This window comes from Centruroides sculpturatus, unplaced genomic scaffold (genome assembly GCF_000671375.1).
Source record: "Centruroides sculpturatus isolate CEXI.00-Female unplaced genomic scaffold, Cexi_2.0 scaffold355, whole genome shotgun sequence".
Classification (NCBI taxonomy): Eukaryota; Metazoa; Arthropoda; class Arachnida; order Scorpiones; family Buthidae; genus Centruroides; species Centruroides sculpturatus.
Genome location: NW_019384632.1, coordinates 473,144 through 492,817, shown reverse-complemented (window position 1 = coordinate 492,817; position 19,674 = coordinate 473,144). Strand labels below are relative to the sequence as shown.

The 19,674-nt window shown below is 27.9% G+C and overlaps 1 protein-coding gene across 1 annotated transcript in view; it reads right to left on the bottom strand.

Moving 5' to 3' along the window:
* Positions 1-5,340: 5,340 nt before the first annotated feature.
* The window catches only part of LOC111625788 (lateral signaling target protein 2 homolog), an 88,709-nt gene continuing 74,375 nt past the window's right edge, over positions 5,341-19,674 (bottom strand). Inside the window, exons 12-15 of the mRNA XM_023369006.1 lie at positions 16,782-16,921; positions 10,754-10,905; positions 5,591-5,935; positions 5,341-5,474 (exon numbers count right to left, since the gene is read on the bottom strand). Of these exons, the coding sequence (XP_023224774.1) occupies positions 5,341-5,474; positions 5,591-5,935; positions 10,754-10,905; positions 16,782-16,921 (771 nt within the window). The remainder of the gene's footprint in view (positions 5,475-5,590; positions 5,936-10,753; positions 10,906-16,781; positions 16,922-19,674) is intronic.

Below are 19,674 nucleotides of genomic sequence, written 5' to 3'. Positions count from 1 at the left end.
ATTCAAATTTTTATGTTAAGATACAAATTTTGAATTTTATGTATCAAAAGTTTTAAATTAACTTTTAAGAAATAAAAATAAATCATTTATAATTTTTATATAAAAAATATTTATTTCATATTGTTAAAATAAACAAAATCAGCTTTTAAAATGTTTTGGGTACACAAGTTTAACTTTCAAAAATTGTTTCAAGTAGTGATGATTTTATGTAAAATCCAATTTATTAATTGAAACATTTTCTATTATGGAAGTTTTTTTTTTAGCAAAAAGTAAATACATAATTTTTAAATTACATATAACAAACAAATGTTACATTCATGATTTGAAAATTGACAATTATAAAAATATCTCTATAAAATAACCTCACATAATATAATACAATTCTCTATTGTAACTTTCCCTAAAATAATATTATAGAAATTATCGTCAATAGAAATATTAAATCAACAAATAAAAAATTGACTGCTTTCATTTTTTTGACATAAAATTGCTGTTATTTTATGTAATTATATACAGGGTTCCTCCTCAAATTTTTGTTTTAAATTCCACAACTTTCCCTAACCCTCATGTCCCTTACAGTATGGCACAGTGACAAAATAAAGCAGAATTTCATTTACTATACACACACGCTATTGCTTCTCCAACATTTTAGTTAGTTATATTTTTTCTAATTAATAATTACATATTTTTTATAATCACCGAATTATTAAAATTAAAAATGTTTTATTAAATTGTGTGTGTAAATGTAATTATGAAGGATTTAGAGAGTTAAAATATTTCAAAAAAATTTTACTAACATTAGATTATTAAGTGTGTTACAGATTTTTTTTTTCTCTCAAATTCATAATACTGCTTTAATTAATACATCTGTTTTAAGATGTAAAAGTGTTTTAAAATTAAAAAATGACAATTGATATTAATATATGCTATATTTGGGACTTAATTAATTCGATCCCTTGGTATTTTTGCGATGTTCTCCTCCCTGTTGCATTTTATAATAATTCTTCATATAAACAGAGCATATTAATTTTAAAACTAATATTATCAGCAAAAGAAATAAATGTCTGTAATAATTATTGAACATTAAACAAAATAAAAAAAAATACAAAATGTGATTAAAATTTATAAGGTATGATTCTGAGTGATTTTAAAATATAAGATTTATTATTCTATTGCATTGTAACATTATATGTAATAAGACTTACTTATTAAATCTAAAATAGTAAATATTAAACTTAGCTCATTTGATTTGGTTGTACAAGGTTTAAAGAGCTATTTAAGAATTTGGTCTTTACGTACAGTACAGCAACAAAAAAAAAAAAAATTGACAAATAGAAAAATAAAGAATATGCAAATGCTATTATATGAGGGGTTTCTTTTTCGGCCTCCTATGGTCCATAAAAAAAAAAGACAAATGTAAATAACAAAATGAATTTATTACCAAAAGTTAGGTACAAACATGGTTACTTTTAAACATAATCACCGTGAAGATTGAGGCATTTGTCTATCTGTGAATGAGCTTTGAAATCTCCTCTTAATAGAATGTTGCCTCCAATGACTCGAGATGGGCCCTAATGTTTTGAAGATCATCATTAGTCTCGACCTTCTGCCCTCCTAGCCACGTTTTCAGTTCAGGAAATCACTGCACTAAATCGGGGCTATACGCTGGGTGTTAAAAGGTGGTGAAGACTTCCACTCAGCTTGGAACTTTTTAATCTGTGAAGACTTTCACCTCTTTCCTGAACTGAAAACCTGGCTAGGCGGGCAGAGGTTTGAGACTAGTGACTATCTTCAAAATAACATCGTTAAGGCCATCTCAATTCACTGGCGGCAACATTCTATGAAGAGGGGATAGAAAAGCTCATCCACAGATATGACAAATGCCTCAATCTTCACAGTGATTATGTCAAAAAGTAATCACATTTGTACCTAACTTTAGGGAATAAATTAATTTTGTTATTTACATTTGTCTTTTTTTTATGGACCATCAGAGGTTGAAAAAGAAACATCCCTCATACATACCCCACACATTACATCAACATTCCATTGTAAATGTTGATAAAAATAATATTAAAATTATGTATCTTTATTTAAATTATAAGAGAAAATTCAATACAACTGTTGAAAAATTGGAACTACATGCTTTTAACTACAAAATACCCCAAAGGCAGACATTAATCCAATGTTTCTCAGATGTCATCTTCTGATAGACCTCCTTAATAAAATCTTTTGGCATATTTCCCTAGAGTAGAATTTAATTAAAATGGATATAAAATATTAATAAGTTTTCTTAAAACAATGGCTTTGCTTTAGGCATTTTTATTTAATTTAAATGATTTTATATGTTTTAAAATTAAACTTTGATGTATGTTTTTAATAAAGGTAAATATTATGAGGAACTTTTTTCTTAAATTTGCACAATAGGCTTATTATTCTTGTATAAACTCAAGGATCAAGAATCAACAAATTCACAGACCTACAGGGATCTGTGGACCACACAGTGTTGAAAAAGCTATCTGAATAAACTCAAATACCGATATATAAAAATTTCAACTGTTCAGCACTACACACTGTGTAAAAATTTTTAGTGTTTTCAGATTATGCTTTCAATGATAAGAACAAGGAAAGTAGTTAGGCATCTCAGGATGGATAATTTAATGGGAGAAGGCAATTCAACACTTGGGCAATCTGCCAATGAGAGATGCCTTTCTATAGGAAACTGATCCCATTTACAGGACATGAAGAAAATTCAGAAAAGTCCATGTGGCTAGCCTATTGATGAGATGCAAACCCACAACCAATTAGCAGTGTTTTATCCATTCATCCACTGATGGGCTAAGCACATAAGGAAACTACAGTTAATTACTAAGGCCTATATCAAATTGGTGTTTTTTAAAATTTCAAGTAATTTCAAAAAATTATATTTTAATGACATTATTTAAATTGTAAAATGTATGTAATTTTTCCTATTAACTTTTTAAAATAATTTAACTTAAATAGTGTAAAGGAGTGCTTTCGAAGTTATACAAAATGGCCATGGTAAAAAATAATTTCAATAATACAAAATTTTCTTGCCAAATCTGAAATTTTCTTTTTTAAAATATTTTTTGGTGTCCATTACTTGACGTTTGTCTTTAACTGAAATTTTTGAGCCTTATAAAAATTTATTCTGAAGCCATCATCATAAATAAATTTTGAATTTTGGTGTCAAAAAGTCTGTTAATTACTGCCTGTGATGAAAATAAAAATAATCTTTCATGGCATTGACTTCAATTTTATTTCTGTTAATCAATGTATTATCTCAAGTTTATAATTGTATATGCTATCCTACAATGATGACAAGAGCTTAAAGTATTCTTTTACTCTAAATGTTTTTATGCTAACTTATCAGTTTAGTGTTGAATGGAAAATGTACGGTAGGCCTATTTAATTACTTATATGATTTAATTTGAATTTTCCAAACACTGTTAGTTATTAATTGGTTCATAAATTATGGCTTTATTTCATCTGCAATAATTTTTGTGTATGTTTGAGAGAAATTTTGGGTCCTGAAAATATTCTGTACCCCTCCTTGTAAGTTTCATTACATCACATTATGTCTTGCTGTCTGTAAACAGCTATACTTGATCAGCCATACTGTCAGCAAATAAAATCAACAAGGCAGCCAAAGAGAGAAATTCCCTGACCTTTTGATAAATTCTGACTTTCCAGATGGATAGAAACCCTGTATATATATATATATAATGAATAGTACAAGGCAAATGCTTTCACTTTATATTAAATATATTCTCTTCTGTAATTTTCTTTTGTAATTAAAATTTTTATTAACATTTTGTAATTGTTAACTGAAATTAATAAATGAGATGCAGTCTGTAATTAAAAAGCTCAATATAATTTTTATTTTTACATATATTCTGAACTCTTTCAATTAATGATTTCATTAATTCAATATTTTACAATGAATTTTAAAAGTGAAATAATTATTTTGATTTTTAATATAAATATGTCTTTTTACAATTATTAATTTGCTCTTAAAACTTTTTATATTGCCCTTATCTATCTGTGAAGATAGAAATGTAACTTTTAATGGACGGTACAGGTGCTTATTAATTCAATCATATTTACATTGTTTAATGTATACAAATTTACAGATTAAAGAATTAATACAGATGTATATTTTTGCTTAACAAGCTTTATATAATATACATAAATTTCAAAACAAATATCAAATGTTTCTTCATACAAAAAATAAATTTTCAATTATTGTGATTTTTTCATCAATTATCATGTTTTTGCTGAATAATAAGCTTTATTAAAGATTATTATTCATAATNATTTATTGCCACGACTTACAGCAGCTCATAAAGATGTTACAAAATACTGATTTTATCAATTAATAAATATTGTATTGTTCTCAAGGTGTAATCTCTTATGTACAGTGATATCAGCAATGTATTTTATAACTTTCATCGTAATTGAATAATCATGGTGTTGCAATTTTCACAAACACTAATGTACAATGTAAGTAGATGGCCAAATTGCGACATGGTCAAGTTGCTAGCCTACCGCTCTGTAGAATTAACAACGAATTCGGGTCAAAAAACCACAGAAATTTTTCGGAATTGATCCATAGTATTTATGTCGGGCCCCGTTACTCACAACCCTGCTACCCTATTGTAAGCATTGCCGATTGAGCTTGGTGAAAATGCCCTTATACTGTCCACAGTCCTGTGTGAGGAAAACAATTTGCATACTTCAACGTCTTAGAAATATAAATTGAATAGTATGTCAGGAAATAAGTAACGTAAACGAAACTTTTCACAGGAATTTCAAAACTATTTTTAGACTATAAATTTTTATTATAATTTAATTTTGGAAGAAATTTTTGTAAAATTATTCTTTTGTGCACATAATATAGAGAAACAAGTAAGGAAAAACAAAGGATGAGAACTATCTTGTTTTCAAAGATAATGAATGCAACTTGTTAAAGAAAAAGTCTATCTCATTCAAACTAAAAAAACAATGATAAGCAATTAGATGCTTTTATTTTATTTACATTTTACCTAATTTCAATTATTTTGAAGATAAAAAACACAGAAAAAAAATTTTCAAGTAAAATGTATATATTCATAAGAATATTTTTGATCTGTTTTAGATTTTATTGTTGAAATATAATTTTGAATTATTTCAACAATCAAATCTAAAACAGATCTGGTTTATCTGATTTGTAAAATTACAAAAATAAAATTGTATCAAAGTGAATTAACACAAAAGAAATTAAATCTCATATTTAATAACCCCTTAATGTCTGCACTTAAGATCAGACAGTAGAATTTAAAACTATTGACGAGAAGTAAATAACAAACTTACTTTACCACAATTCCTGCAATGATGACGACGACGCAATAAAGTGAAGTGGGCATTACAAGCCATACAACACTTTGTAACTTCATCTGGCACCCATCTTGGAGGATCTACCACAAAAAAAAAAAAAAATGTTTTTTAACAGTTTAAAATTTACTTTATTTTTAAATGAATTTATGCTTATTTTAAATCAAAAACTATTGGTATTAAAAACAATCTGATTTACCTTCTGAGTTATCTGTTCTCTGTCTAATTTGTAAATCTGAAAGTAAATCATTTTGTTGATTTTCTTGTAAAATTAATCCAGGTACAGCTTCCTCAGCACTATCAACTGACAATCTATCATCTTCTGAAGTTGATACACTAACAGCAGATGTTTCTGGTATTTCCTCAGTTCTTTGAATTTCTCTTTCACTTTCATTATTTGGCAAAATTTCTTCTGAAATGTTTTCTTCAAAAGTAATTGTTGGTTCTTTTATTGAATTTGAATGAGATGAATTCATATCAAACACTGATTTCAATATACTTCTAAGATCACTTGCACAGTTTGTCTGCAATTGATCAGCCACTTCTGTAAAAATTAGAATAATAAAATAATTATGATTTTAAAATATTAATTATTAATCTTTATTTAACAATAGTATGCTGTAAGGTTAATTGTTTTAATTAATTTATGAAAAATAATTGACATATAAAAAAAAATACTAATACTGTCTGTTGGTGTTATTATTTTCTGTTTGAAACATTATTACAAATACTTTTGACAAATTACAAATTGTCTTCTTCAGGCATAGAATAATGGAATCTTAACGGAACCTTACAATTTAAAAAAATATGTTAATATGTTCCATACAGTAAATTTAAAACGTATTCCATTAGATGCGTCAATACATTGAAAAACATTAAACAAACTGAGAGAAAAGGAGAGTACAAATAACATATAATTTAGAATTAATTCAAATGAAAATTATCGCGCTAACCTGTATAATGGGCACCATATTTCCAGAAGGTCGAGCATAGGTATGTTACACAAATTAAGTGTTGTTATGTAAAGCAACTCCCATATAAAAACAATCCTATGATCTGAACATCATTGAAGTAGGATGGCATTGGTCAAAAATATATTGTAACCATTTTCTAAAGCATTTCTGGCAAGTTTGGTAGAGGGTCCACAATTTTTGATGTCATCTTGATGCTCTTGAAAGCAGCAAGCCAATTTTCTAGTTGCAGCCCCAATATAAAATATTTTTGCACCTCTTTGTGTCTGCTGTAAAATTTCAGAAATTTTTGACAAAAAGTACAGGAGTTATTAAGCTTAAAAGAGGGTGAACAAAATTGTGTCCCCATACACTAACATCCATGTATACAGAAAAAACCCATGAAGTGTTTTTTGCAATTCTCAACATTTCAAGGTCCTGAGTCCAAAAATGTAAAAATCTTGGGGTCACTTTCTGACTGACTACCATACTTTCCCTCTGTTATGTATAACAGCAAGGAAAGTAAAAATGAATAATAAAAAACAATCTCAACTTTGAATATTAATATGCATTTATCCAAAACAGAGGTATAAGACAAGAAATCTTTTTGTTACACTCACTAATACAATTCCAGTTAAGTTCTAAACACAAAATATTTGCTGTCTTTATAGACATCAAAAAGGCATTCAACTCTGTCTATACCTCAAATCTTACAGACTAGTTAGAGAAGAGAGTGAGCTGGAAAAACTTTCTTTCAGTCAATACTGTCACTATTTACTAATTATTAGAATTGTGTTAGGAAATGATATATATACAGAATTTACTTTAACAAGAGGTTTATCCCAGGAAGACCCAATATCTTCATATTTATTTAATTTTTATCTATAAAATAAAACAAATTTTACTGTAGTAAAAGAAGGTATAAAGGTTAATAATAAAATTATATATATAATTATACATGTCAACAAACAAGGAATTGTTAGCTCTAACAAGGATATCATTTCAACATTAAATGAGTTAAATCAATATCTGGAATCAATATATTTGAATATCAAATCTGTCAAGAGAAAAATTATAATATTTATCAATAGAAACAATTACAAATTTTCAGATAAAATAAATATGTAGTAATCTGATATTAATCAATAAAATCACATATCTTGCAGTCACATTTAATTGGAATAATAACTTTAAAACTCATCTTAAAAAAGGAAAAAACCTCCAACTATAACCAATCTAACTATCAATTATAACCAATCTAATTAATCTTTATTCTTCAAGGAAAATATCAAATATCAGGATTCACATAAAAATATTTAATTCATTAATCAATACATCAGTTTATTATGAAAATCTAATATGGGCATTGGACTATATCCACAATCTGGAAAATATGCAAATAATTTTTCTACAAAAATTATTTTATATTGTACAAAACACTGCTCATAAAACCTTTAACCAGTGCGAAGCACAATCTATCAGTCAATACAAACATTTGTATTGACTGATAGATTGTGCTTCACACTGGTTAAAGATTTTATGAGCAGTTTTTTGTATAATATACTCCGGTGTGTGGCAATTCGTTATTATTTTATATTGAAAGAAATGTACCAGGTAACAAGAAATATGACACAAAGTTAATAGATTTTGGTTCTTTCCATTTTACCTAAAAGCCTGATAAGTAACAAACACAACACCTTATTAATCCCAGCAATATTTAATAAGAATAATAACGTTTTCGACTGTTTTAAACAGCCTTCATCAGTTAAACTATTTCAAACTAAAAGAATGCTAAAAATAGAATACATGTATAAATGTATTCTATTTTTAGCATTCTTTTAGTTTGAACCTTATTAAATATTGCTGGGATTAATAAGGTGTTGTGTTTGTTAGTTATACATTATCCAGTAAGTTCTTTATTTATTTATCTATTAAGCCTGATAAGATTTTATTTATTCTTTAACAATGACAACAAATTTACATATAACATTCTAGAACAAATGAATAAACTATATTTAAATAAGGAAAGAAAATCAAATACTTGGCTAAATAAATTCCATTTAATCAACAATTCTTTTGCTGTATCATCTTTGCTCTTAGAATGCATGGAACAATAATGATATCAGCCTTTTCCTATTCAATGATAAAAGACTAAGAAGCCCTAAACAACTACAGTCGACCCCCCTATAAGATATAGATATGTTCCAATTTATTAGGAATCCGATTTCTTACAAGTCGTTCCAATCACAGCCCGACACGTGTCAAGTTTACGGACTACGGCTGATTGAAAGGTTTTCTTCCATAAAATTAATCGATTCTACACTAATCCGACTCAACATTTCCAAAATACGTATATTTTTTCGTAGTTTTATAGGAATCGTAATTATAGGGACCGTAATTATAGGGGGGTCGACTGTATATCATTATTCATGGTACTACCAAACTCTATGTATTGGTCAGATGATATTTAAACACAAATATTGAGTAAAAATTTGCCAGGACAAAAATTTTTAAAAATTTACAAAATTTAAGAAAATTCTTAAATAGACAATACAAAAAAGTGTCTTCTCACTGGTCCTTTCAGTCTCAAATAAAAGGTTGACTCTGCCATGGAACTTTTTTCTCATGTGCACGTGAAAGTTGCTATTGGTGTAAAAGCAAGTATTATTCAATATATCATATTTTTACAGAATTTCAAGTATTAACATCTATTTGTATGTCAAATGGTCTTCAAGATTCCTTAAATTAACTTCTGAAACTATCTATTAAAATTTTAACAAACTACAAATGTAAAAGATTTACAATTTCTTTATACATATTTAAGTTAATCAAAAATTATGTATAATGAGATTAAAAAGGTGATCATATAAATATATGATATAATTATTTTGTTAAACTATTAATTTTCTATACTACCCCATAAGCCTCCTTTACCCCTATATACATAATAAAGATTTATCTCAATCAATGTTATATATTATATATAAATAATAAAAAAGGAGATATCTTTTAATTGTAAAAAGTCAAACATTTTTGAAGTTTTAAATATTTAACTGTAGAATAAGCAAACAATTATTTATATAATAAATTCAAATTCCTTAACTAAAAAATAATCCTTAGACTTTTTTATTCTAATGACTTAGCATCTAATTTTCGTTAAAAAACGGTTAAATTCCTTTTTTTTTTTTTATTACAAATAACTGACCGTTCCAAGTGTATTAACGTTTTGGAATGGAAGCAACAGTAGAACATAAGACAATTTTTAAATAAAAACACATGCAGTGTAATCAAATAAAATCAAGCGTGGGGGTGTTGCAAGGATTTAATATGTTGGTAAGGAGGGCCTCCCAAACATATACTATATTTGGGAACACCTACACGCTTGATTTGCACCCTTTGTGGATCAATTTGTATAACTATCTAAAACAACGTATCTAGCTCCACAAGTAGAAGGCGCATTACAACCGCACATGTTTTTATTTAAAAAATGGCATCTAATTTTATTACATAAATAAATCAAGGTGTGTATGTAGGTTATATAAGTTATATATAATATACATGGTCATAAGACAGTTGGTGAAAGTATACACGTGTCAAGAGAATCAAGAAGAAAGCACCAAATAGTCAACAACTGGGACCTGCTTGGACATGTGAGAATTTTACCAAAGAGCTGCTACATTGGAATTGCTTTGGGATGGAAAATTGTTCTCACAAATCATAGCATGATTTGAGTACAAGAAGATGCAAGTTTATGATATAGACAAGAAGTTCAGGGAATCTGACAGCAAGGACAATTTGATTCCTGACAGGGCAACTTACAATATGCATTCTAATCACAAGAGAAATGTGGAATTCATAGCCAAATTGAAGAAGATCAATCAGGATGGTGCATGATGCATGAATAACCTCACAAAAGAAATGGGTATGGCAAGGACCTGCAATACCATTTTTTTGTCCTTACAAATCACCAGCTCTTGATTGAGAATATCAAAAAGGACAGAAAACTGAAGGCTAAGACTGCTGAATGACAAAAGCATCATTTGGATGGGAAGAATTTTGTTCAGAACAGGAAGAATTGCCAAAATGACTGCTGGATCTGCCAGAATGTCTCTGATGTGCCTACTGTCATGCAGACCAAATTTGGAAGTTGATGGAAACTACATACAGAATGAAATTATTTTATGTTGTGTACTGCTTATATACAACTTTTGTAAAAATATATTGATTTTTCCCTCTATTTTTTGTTTTTCATTATATGGTGACTTTTCCATATTTATCTTGATGACCTTTTACACACACACAAACAAAGAAACAAACAAAAAGTCAAAATAAAACTTTTAATTTTCTGTTAAAGATTAATTAATTATAATTAAAAGTAAATAATTTTTTTATTAATAAAATAAAAATCCAACCTGAAATAGCTACAAATAACTTGTGAATCAGTTCTTCACTTGTACTGTAATTTGATCGTACTTCATTACGAGATGCTATTTCTGCTGTTTGTAATGCAAGTGCAATTGCTTCATCTTCCAAATAACCCATTATGTTATACCTGTCTTCAGTTCTAAAAACAATAATTATTATTTAATAAACTTGATTATTATTAAAGAACTATAAACTCTTTTTTAATTTCAATACAAATAAATTATTATTATTCCATATGTATGACTAATTTATATATATATATATATAATCGGGACGAGTTGATAATGATAATAATAATAATAAGCGCAGAGCCCAAAAGGTTAGGAGTTGAAAGTTGAAATTTGGTACACAGTTAGGGTACGTCACGAAAACGCACACTAAGAAGGGATTTTTTGAAATTCCCCCCGGGGGAGAGAGGCAGGATTAAGGCTTCTATATACATTATGGATAAGAGCCCAAACGGTTAGGAGTTGAAAGTTGGTACACAGTTAGGGTACGTTACGAGAACGCACACTAAGAAGGGATTTTTCGAAATTCCTTCCCACAGGGGAGAGGGACAGGATTAAGGCTTTACACTTCCATCAACAATGGAAGTTTTAAGTAACAATGGAAGTGTTATGTAACAATGGAATTGTTAAGAGAAAGCAACATGCAAGACGCAGATGCAGTTTTTTTCGTTTTTGCGGGAAATTGAACGTATTTTTAGAACCATCTAAAAATTCTCTAATTAGTCTGGAAGTAAGGGGACCCAATTCTTGCATTTTGTGACTGTAACGTAATAATCTTAATCTTAGTTATCGTTACTTTTGCCTGCTACTTCAGATATAAAACAATACTGAACTAACTAATAACTTAAAATTTCTGAATAATTGAGGTTAATAAATAATGGTAGAGTTCTTATAGATAATATAACAAATATATTTGTTTAATGTAAAAAAAAAAAATATTACATCTTTAGTATTAAATAACCTAAGTCAGAAATTATTTGAAATTATTGATCTTTACTCAAATTTAAAAACATAAAAAAAAAATTGATATACGGTAAAAACTGCTTAGGCGAACACCTGCATTCGCAGGCACCTGTCAAAATGGACAAAAATTTCTGGCATGGAATAGTTTATATATAGTCTTCATATAAGTTACCTGTATTAAACAACCATCTGTATAACGCAACCACAGGCATCGATTTTTGGTCGGAAACAACATACAATAACTAATAAGCAACCACTTCTGCGAATATATCTGGTCTAAACTACTGTTCGAACCATATCAACAATGTTTCCTCCTCCTAATATAATGAATTAGTCTAAACTCTTGTTCGAACCCATCACAGGCACTTCTCCTACTCTTGAAATTAGGTGCAGGTGTTAATGAATTAGTCCAGATACAAAGGAAATTCATTTCAGTTTGTTTGAAAATATCCAAGAAATGAAAGAAATACAAAGTGCTGTTGTTAGAAGTTCAAGACACAATAAATGCATTAACACAAAAATCAGTTTTACAGGCAACCTTCCTTTTTCAATTCTACGATTGTCATTGATGTAATGAAATCATATTACAAAAAAAAATAATAAAATTGTTTTATTATTAATTAATAATTTTTCTTATTGTACTTAGGAAAATATTAAATATTTTTTAAAAAAATACAGTATTTTTAAAGATAAAATAAGATTAAACTAATGAAAACCAAAACTGAAGTGGTAGAGAAATATATGACGCACTTCTATATCAATGACATACTGTAATACACATAACTAAAGAGTGAATGAAGAGAACCAAGTTGAATTAATTATGTTGGAAAAAAGTAGTGTGCATTATAATCAAGAAAATGCAAATATTGTATTAATTTTTAAAACATTGGTATTAAATCTGTCTTATAAAATCACAATGACTCCTGTTAATCGAGTCATCTGATGAGAATAAAATATCAATATCGCTCTATTGTTGAAAAGATTTGCTTATTTTTGCTCAAGGTTTTTGCTTAGTAGAAATGGCTAAAAAGTACGCAAAATACATGTGGAAATACAATATTACAGCACCATCTGTCTAAAATACGACTTTTTGAAAGGAACCACATATGGTCTCCGTAGACAGGTTTTACTGTATTCTATCTAGTGCATCTTTTCAAACAAAAAACATTTTCAGATTCATATCCATCTTCAAGAATTAATAAAAACAAACAGTTACTCAGACACTCATGAAACCTTTAAAAGCAACAAAAACAATTTAATTATAAAAGTCTTTGGTCATTCTTAAAGACCATCCTCAGATAAAAAACAAAATCAAACTTAGCAAAAATAGAATATAACGAATCATTTTCTGAACATGAAATGCCTGTTGGTTTAAATTAAAATAATAGAATAAAATAAAACTACAAATAAATATGTAGATAAATAATGAAAAAAACCATTAAATACATGGATTAACAATGAAAAATAAACAACAACAAATAAAAATACAATATATATAATAAGACAAATATATATAAAAATAAGTAAATATTTATTGCATGTTACACACATCCTTCAATACATTGGGATCACTTTAAGATCTTTGGATGCTAGACCAAAGGAGCATAAGGTATAACATCCAGAAGTCTGTATTAGTCACGGCCCTTGCTGCCTATGCTCTTTCTGATTCAGTTGATGTTTGCTGGCAACATGCTAAAATTATCAAAAGTATTAGAAATGGACATCATATGTGTTATGCAGAAGCTCTATACATTTACAAATATGTGTGACAGGGTTGTTTCAACAATTAAAAGATATCAACATTCTCTGTGGAATGGAAAGCCTGCATTGAGTTGGACATGGCATAACCAGAAGCAACTTTTCCATATGTCTATCTTATATAATATTTACATACTATGTATTTATTTTATTCTATTATTTTAAATCAACTGGCATTCTATGTTTGGAAAATTATCCATTATACTACTCTGTTTTCACTAAGTTCGATTTTGTATTCCACCTGAAGATAGTCTTTAAAAATGAATAAAAATTACCAAAAATGTTTGTAATTAAATTGTTTTGCCATTTTTAAAGGTTTCATGAATGTCGGAATTTCCACATTCCCAGTTTCTATTTTTAAATAGAGTTACTATAGCAACATAATGACAAGGATAAATATATTGCCATGGAAACATTTCCTTGTTATTACATTGTTCTAATCATATTCGTTTCTCTTAATTTCTTGAAAATGAGCATGAGTCTAAAAAACAGTCACATTTCTATTTCATTCCAATCTACTACAAATATAGAATATTAAAAACTTTTTCCATATTTTTTTAGAACATTGATGTTTATTATATTAAAATAAATTAAATCTCCTTAATAAAATATTATAACTATTATACTGTAAATTTTCTATTTGTAGAAACAATATTCTCAAAAATTACTGCATACTCTGAAACCAAATGTGGTTCTGAGAATTATCTATGGCTCATGACATTCAATTTCCAAAAATATAGATGATCTTGTTAATAAGATAGGTCAGCAGCCAGTTCACACAGTTCTTACTATAAGATGTCAATACAGTGTATGTCAAAGATAAAAATAGTACAGAATAATATTTCATTACTGATGGCTAGCTACTTTTGTACCACAGGAACAATTTTTGTAATTATGTTGAAAAGTGCTAGGATCAACAGTGAAGCTTCTTTTCACTGTACACAATTATCAGTTTGAAAACTGCATAGATATTTTAAAAATTTATGGTCAATAAATATGTAGACTTTGATATACTAAAGAGGAAGTAATTGTGATGGAAAAATGAAAAAAAATTAAATGAAAAGTACATCTTGACAATATGGATGAAATTGCTGAATTAGTTTTAAATCATGTGGAATAAAACTACTTGTATTACAATAACAAAATACAGTAGAACCTTGCTTAATGAGCATAATTCGTTCCAGAATCTTACTTGTAATGTGAAACACTTGTTTAGTGAAACAGTTTTTCCCATATAAATTAATGTACAATACGATAAGGTGTTCCATACCGAAAAAAATACTAAAATATTTTATGTATAGCATTTATTCAAAGACAATTATACAATATACATTGATAAAGAATCATCACACAGCGGAGTAAGATACAATTTACCGTTCATAAACCTTTAACCAGTATGAAATGTAAAAATAACTGTCCAAGCAAACGTTTTTGGATCCCTCCTGGGTCCTTTTTCAAGCTAAAAATTGTTTGTAATGATTATTTAAAACAAAGACCAGCCATTTGGAATGATATTTCAAAATACAAAATTTGAAAATAGAAAGGAATCACGTGCATATTGGTTTCATAAGCTAGTCATTACATAAGGTCCTGTGTCTTAAAAAATGTTTTCCATTTTTTACAAACAAAAGTTGGTGTTAGAGGGATAAGTACTGAAGATAAAAAAGCATTGTTATTCCCCTTTTTTATATTTTATAGTTATCCTGATCCTTTAATGTAGATGAGGTATTCACTCTTCTTTTTGGAATAGGACTTGCCAAGCTAAAGAGAGGGTGATTTCATCCCTGGAATTGATGTGTAATGTTCATGCTCCTTAACAATATACATTGTTAAGAAGCGTGAATCATCATCTTTTCTTCTCACATGGAATGAACCAACCTGAAATGCAAATTCAATTTTTTACTGAAAAAAAAAAAAAAAATACAGATAATATATCTGACAAACAAGCCAAAAGTTATGTCATTGGAATCACGCTTGATGTTCCAAATGCCATTGTCAAACTTCAAGGCTTCAAGATGGTGGCACTCAATGTTCAATGTTCATGTTTTAGAGATGAAAACTTTGGCTGCAACCTCTCTATTAGAAATTAATTAATTTGACTAGAGGTAGGTAGTTATGCTGCTATCTCATATTAATTTTAATAATTATAAATAATTAATTTTTAATTTGAACATTTCTAAAATTTAATTTGGAATTGATCATTAAATTTAATACGAGATGACAGCATAACTGCCTACCTCTAGTCAAATTAATTAATTTCTAATATTTAATTATAGCCCAAGAATTTGGTATATCATTTGGTGTGTTTACTACATAATGGGTTATGGTTGTTGAAGTTGTGTCTACATAATACTACATAATATGTGTGAACACAAGTTTGGAAAAGATGCTAAAGATGCTAGTGGAATGAGTGACAAACAGAGACTGATGGAGCATGCACACAATCTGGGACTTCTCCTCTCCTGGTCACTCATTAGCAAAACGTCACTCATTAACAGTATCATTTTTTTTACAATTTGCTTTGCTCGTTATGTGAATTATTCGTTATGCAAGGTGCTCGTTAAGCGAGGTTCCACTGTACAAAAAACATGTGCAAAAGTAAGTAAAATTATAAAAATATTCAGTTAGTGACGATAAAAACGACAGTTTTCTATCATAAAAAATTCAATAAAATCACCGTAAAATTATAAAAATAAATTAAAAAAATAATAATAAAAAGAAAATAGTAATGAAAAGATAGAAATTATGACACAGTTGATAATGTTTAATCCTTGTAAATTATGCTACTGTACTGTAATCCTAAAAAATACCATTGTACTTATTTCATTTAAAAGTTCTTCATAGTTTTTCCAAGTGGCATCTTATTCCAAATACAGAAATTGAGAAACAAACTTTTTTATAAAAGTATTCATATCTATGTACATTTGCACCTTTAAAAAATAATGTATTTAAAACTTATTTTTCATTTGCTTATCTTTCGGCTTTTGAAATTTTGAATAAATTATTCTTTTCCTAAAAAGAGTTGTTAAATAGTGATAAACAAATATAGAAATATAAAATTTAAATTAATGCATAAAGATTCAAAAATTAAATTTAAAACAGTAAAAATATTAAATATGCTATAAATAAAGTAGGGATGTGTAAGGATATTAAGAGAAAATTAAACACTAAACAAAATATTATAAAATTTATATTATCCTTGTTTTTAATATAATAAAAAACTAAATCCAGAAACTTTTCCATTACTTAAAAAATATGCTTTCAATTAAAAATAATAATTACTTACTCTCTTTCTAATTTACTTGAAGTATTATTCAGAGAGTCATCAGTCTGTGAAGAAACAGATGCTACTATTGTTTTACTGGAACTTGGATTATTTTCTTGTCTACTGATTTCTTTCTTAAGTTTGCAATTTTTATCATTTAGCTGTAAAAGGTTTTTAAAATTATTATTTGTCACCATGTGTAAGTAATAAACAAAATGCCTTAGAACTTATAAAAGTTTTATTTTTTTCATAAATTAAATAATTACAGAATTTAAACTTCACAATGTACACTGATAAATTTTTGTATAATCAGCTTATATTCTACTAAAAAAAAAAAAAAAAAAATCAAGTTCAAATNACTACGGCTGATTGAAAGGTTTTCTTCCATAAAATTAATCGATTCTACACTAATCCGACTCAACATTTCCAAAATACGTATATTTTTTCGTAGTTTTATAGGAATCGTAATTATAGGGACCGTAATTATAGGGGGGTCGACTGTATATCATTATTCATGGTACTACCAAACTCTATGTATTGGTCAGATGATATTTAAACACAAATATTGAGTAAAAATTTGCCAGGACAAAAATTTTTAAAAATTTACAAAATTTAAGAAAATTCTTAAATAGACAATACAAAAAAGTGTCTTCTCACTGGTCCTTTCAGTCTCAAATAAAAGGTTGACTCTGCCATGGAACTTTTTTCTCATGTGCACGTGAAAGTTGCTATTGGTGTAAAAGCAAGTATTATTCAATATATCATATTTTTACAGAATTTCAAGTATTAACATCTATTTGTATGTCAAATGGTCTTCAAGATTCCTTAAATTAACTTCTGAAACTATCTATTAAAATTTTAACAAACTACAAATGTAAAAGATTTACAATTTCTTTATACATATTTAAGTTAATCAAAAATTATGTATAATGAGATTAAAAAGGTGATCATATAAATATATGATATAATTATTTTGTTAAACTATTAATTTTCTATACTACCCCATAAGCCTCCTTTACCCCTATATACATAATAAAGATTTATCTCAATCAATGTTATATATTATATATAAATAATAAAAAAGGAGATATCTTTTAATTGTAAAAAGTCAAACATTTTTGAAGTTTTAAATATTTAACTGTAGAATAAGCAAACAATTATTTATATAATAAATTCAAATTCCTTAACTAAAAAATAATCCTTAGACTTTTTTATTCTAATGACTTAGCATCTAATTTTCGTTAAAAAACGGTTAAATTCCTTTTTTTTTTTTTATTACAAATAACTGACCGTTCCAAGTGTATTAACGTTTTGGAATGGAAGCAACAGTAGAACATAAGACAATTTTTAAATAAAAACACATGCAGTGTAATCAAATAAAATCAAGCGTGGGGGTGTTGCAAGGATTTAATATGTTGGTAAGGAGGGCCTCCCAAACATATACTATATTTGGGAACACCTACACGCTTGATTTGCACCCTTTGTGGATCAATTTGTATAACTATCTAAAACAACGTATCTAGCTCCACAAGTAGAAGGCGCATTACAACCGCACATGTTTTTATTTAAAAAATAGCATCTAATTTTATTACATAAATAAATCAAGGTGTGTATGTAGGTTATATAAGTTATATATAATATACATGGTCATAAGACAGTTGGTGAAAGTATACACGTGTCAAGAGAATCAAGAAGAAAGCACCAAATAGTCAACAACTGGGACCTGCTTGGACATGTGAGAATTTTACCAAAGAGCTGCTACATTGGAATTGCTTTGGGATGGAAAATTGTTCTCACAAATCATAGCATGATTTGAGTACAAGAAGATGCAAGTTTATGATATAGACAAGAAGTTCAGGGAATCTGACAGCAAGGACAATTTGATTCCTGACAGGGCAACTTACAATATGCATTCTAATCACAAGAGAAATGTGGAATTCATAGCCAAATTGAAGAAGATCAATCAGGATGGTGCATGATGCATGAATAACCTCACAAAAGAAATGGGTATGGCAAGGACCTGCAATACCATTTTTTTGTCCTTACAAATCACCAGCTCTTGATTGAGAATATCAAAAAGGACAGAAAACTGAAGGCTAAGACTCTGCTGAATGACAAAAGCATCATTTGGATGGGAAGAATTTTGTTCAGAACAGGAAGAATTGCCAAAATGACTGCTGGATCTGCCAGAATGTCTCTGATGTGCCTACTGTCATGCAGACCAAATTTGGAAGTTGATGGAAACTACATACAGAATGAAATTATTTTATGTTGTGTACTGCTTATATACAACTTTTGTAAAAATATATTGATTTTTCCCTCTATTTTTTGTTTTTCATTATATGGTGACTTTTCCATATTTATCTTGATGACCTTTTACACACACACAAACAAAGAAACAAACAAAAAGTCAAAATAAAACTTTTAATTTTCTGTTAAAGATTAATTAATTATAATTAAAAGTAAATAATTTTTTTATTAATAAAATAAAAATCCAACCTGAAATAGCTACAAATAACTTGTGAATCAGTTCTTCACTTGTACTGTAATTTGATCGTACTTCATTACGAGATGCTATTTCTGCTGTTTGTAATGCAAGTGCAATTGCTTCATCTTCCAAATAACCCATTATGTTATACCTGTCTTCAGTTCTAAAAACAATAATTATTATTTAATAAACTTGATTATTATTAAAGAACTATAAACTCTTTTTTAATTTCAATACAAATAAATTATTATTATTCCATATGTATGACTAATTTATATATATATATATATAATCGGGACGAGTTGATAATGATAATAATAATAATAAGCGCAGAGCCCAAAAGGTTAGGAGTTGAAAGTTGAAATTTGGTACACAGTTAGGGTACGTCACGAAAACGCACACTAAGAAGGGATTTTTCGAAATTCC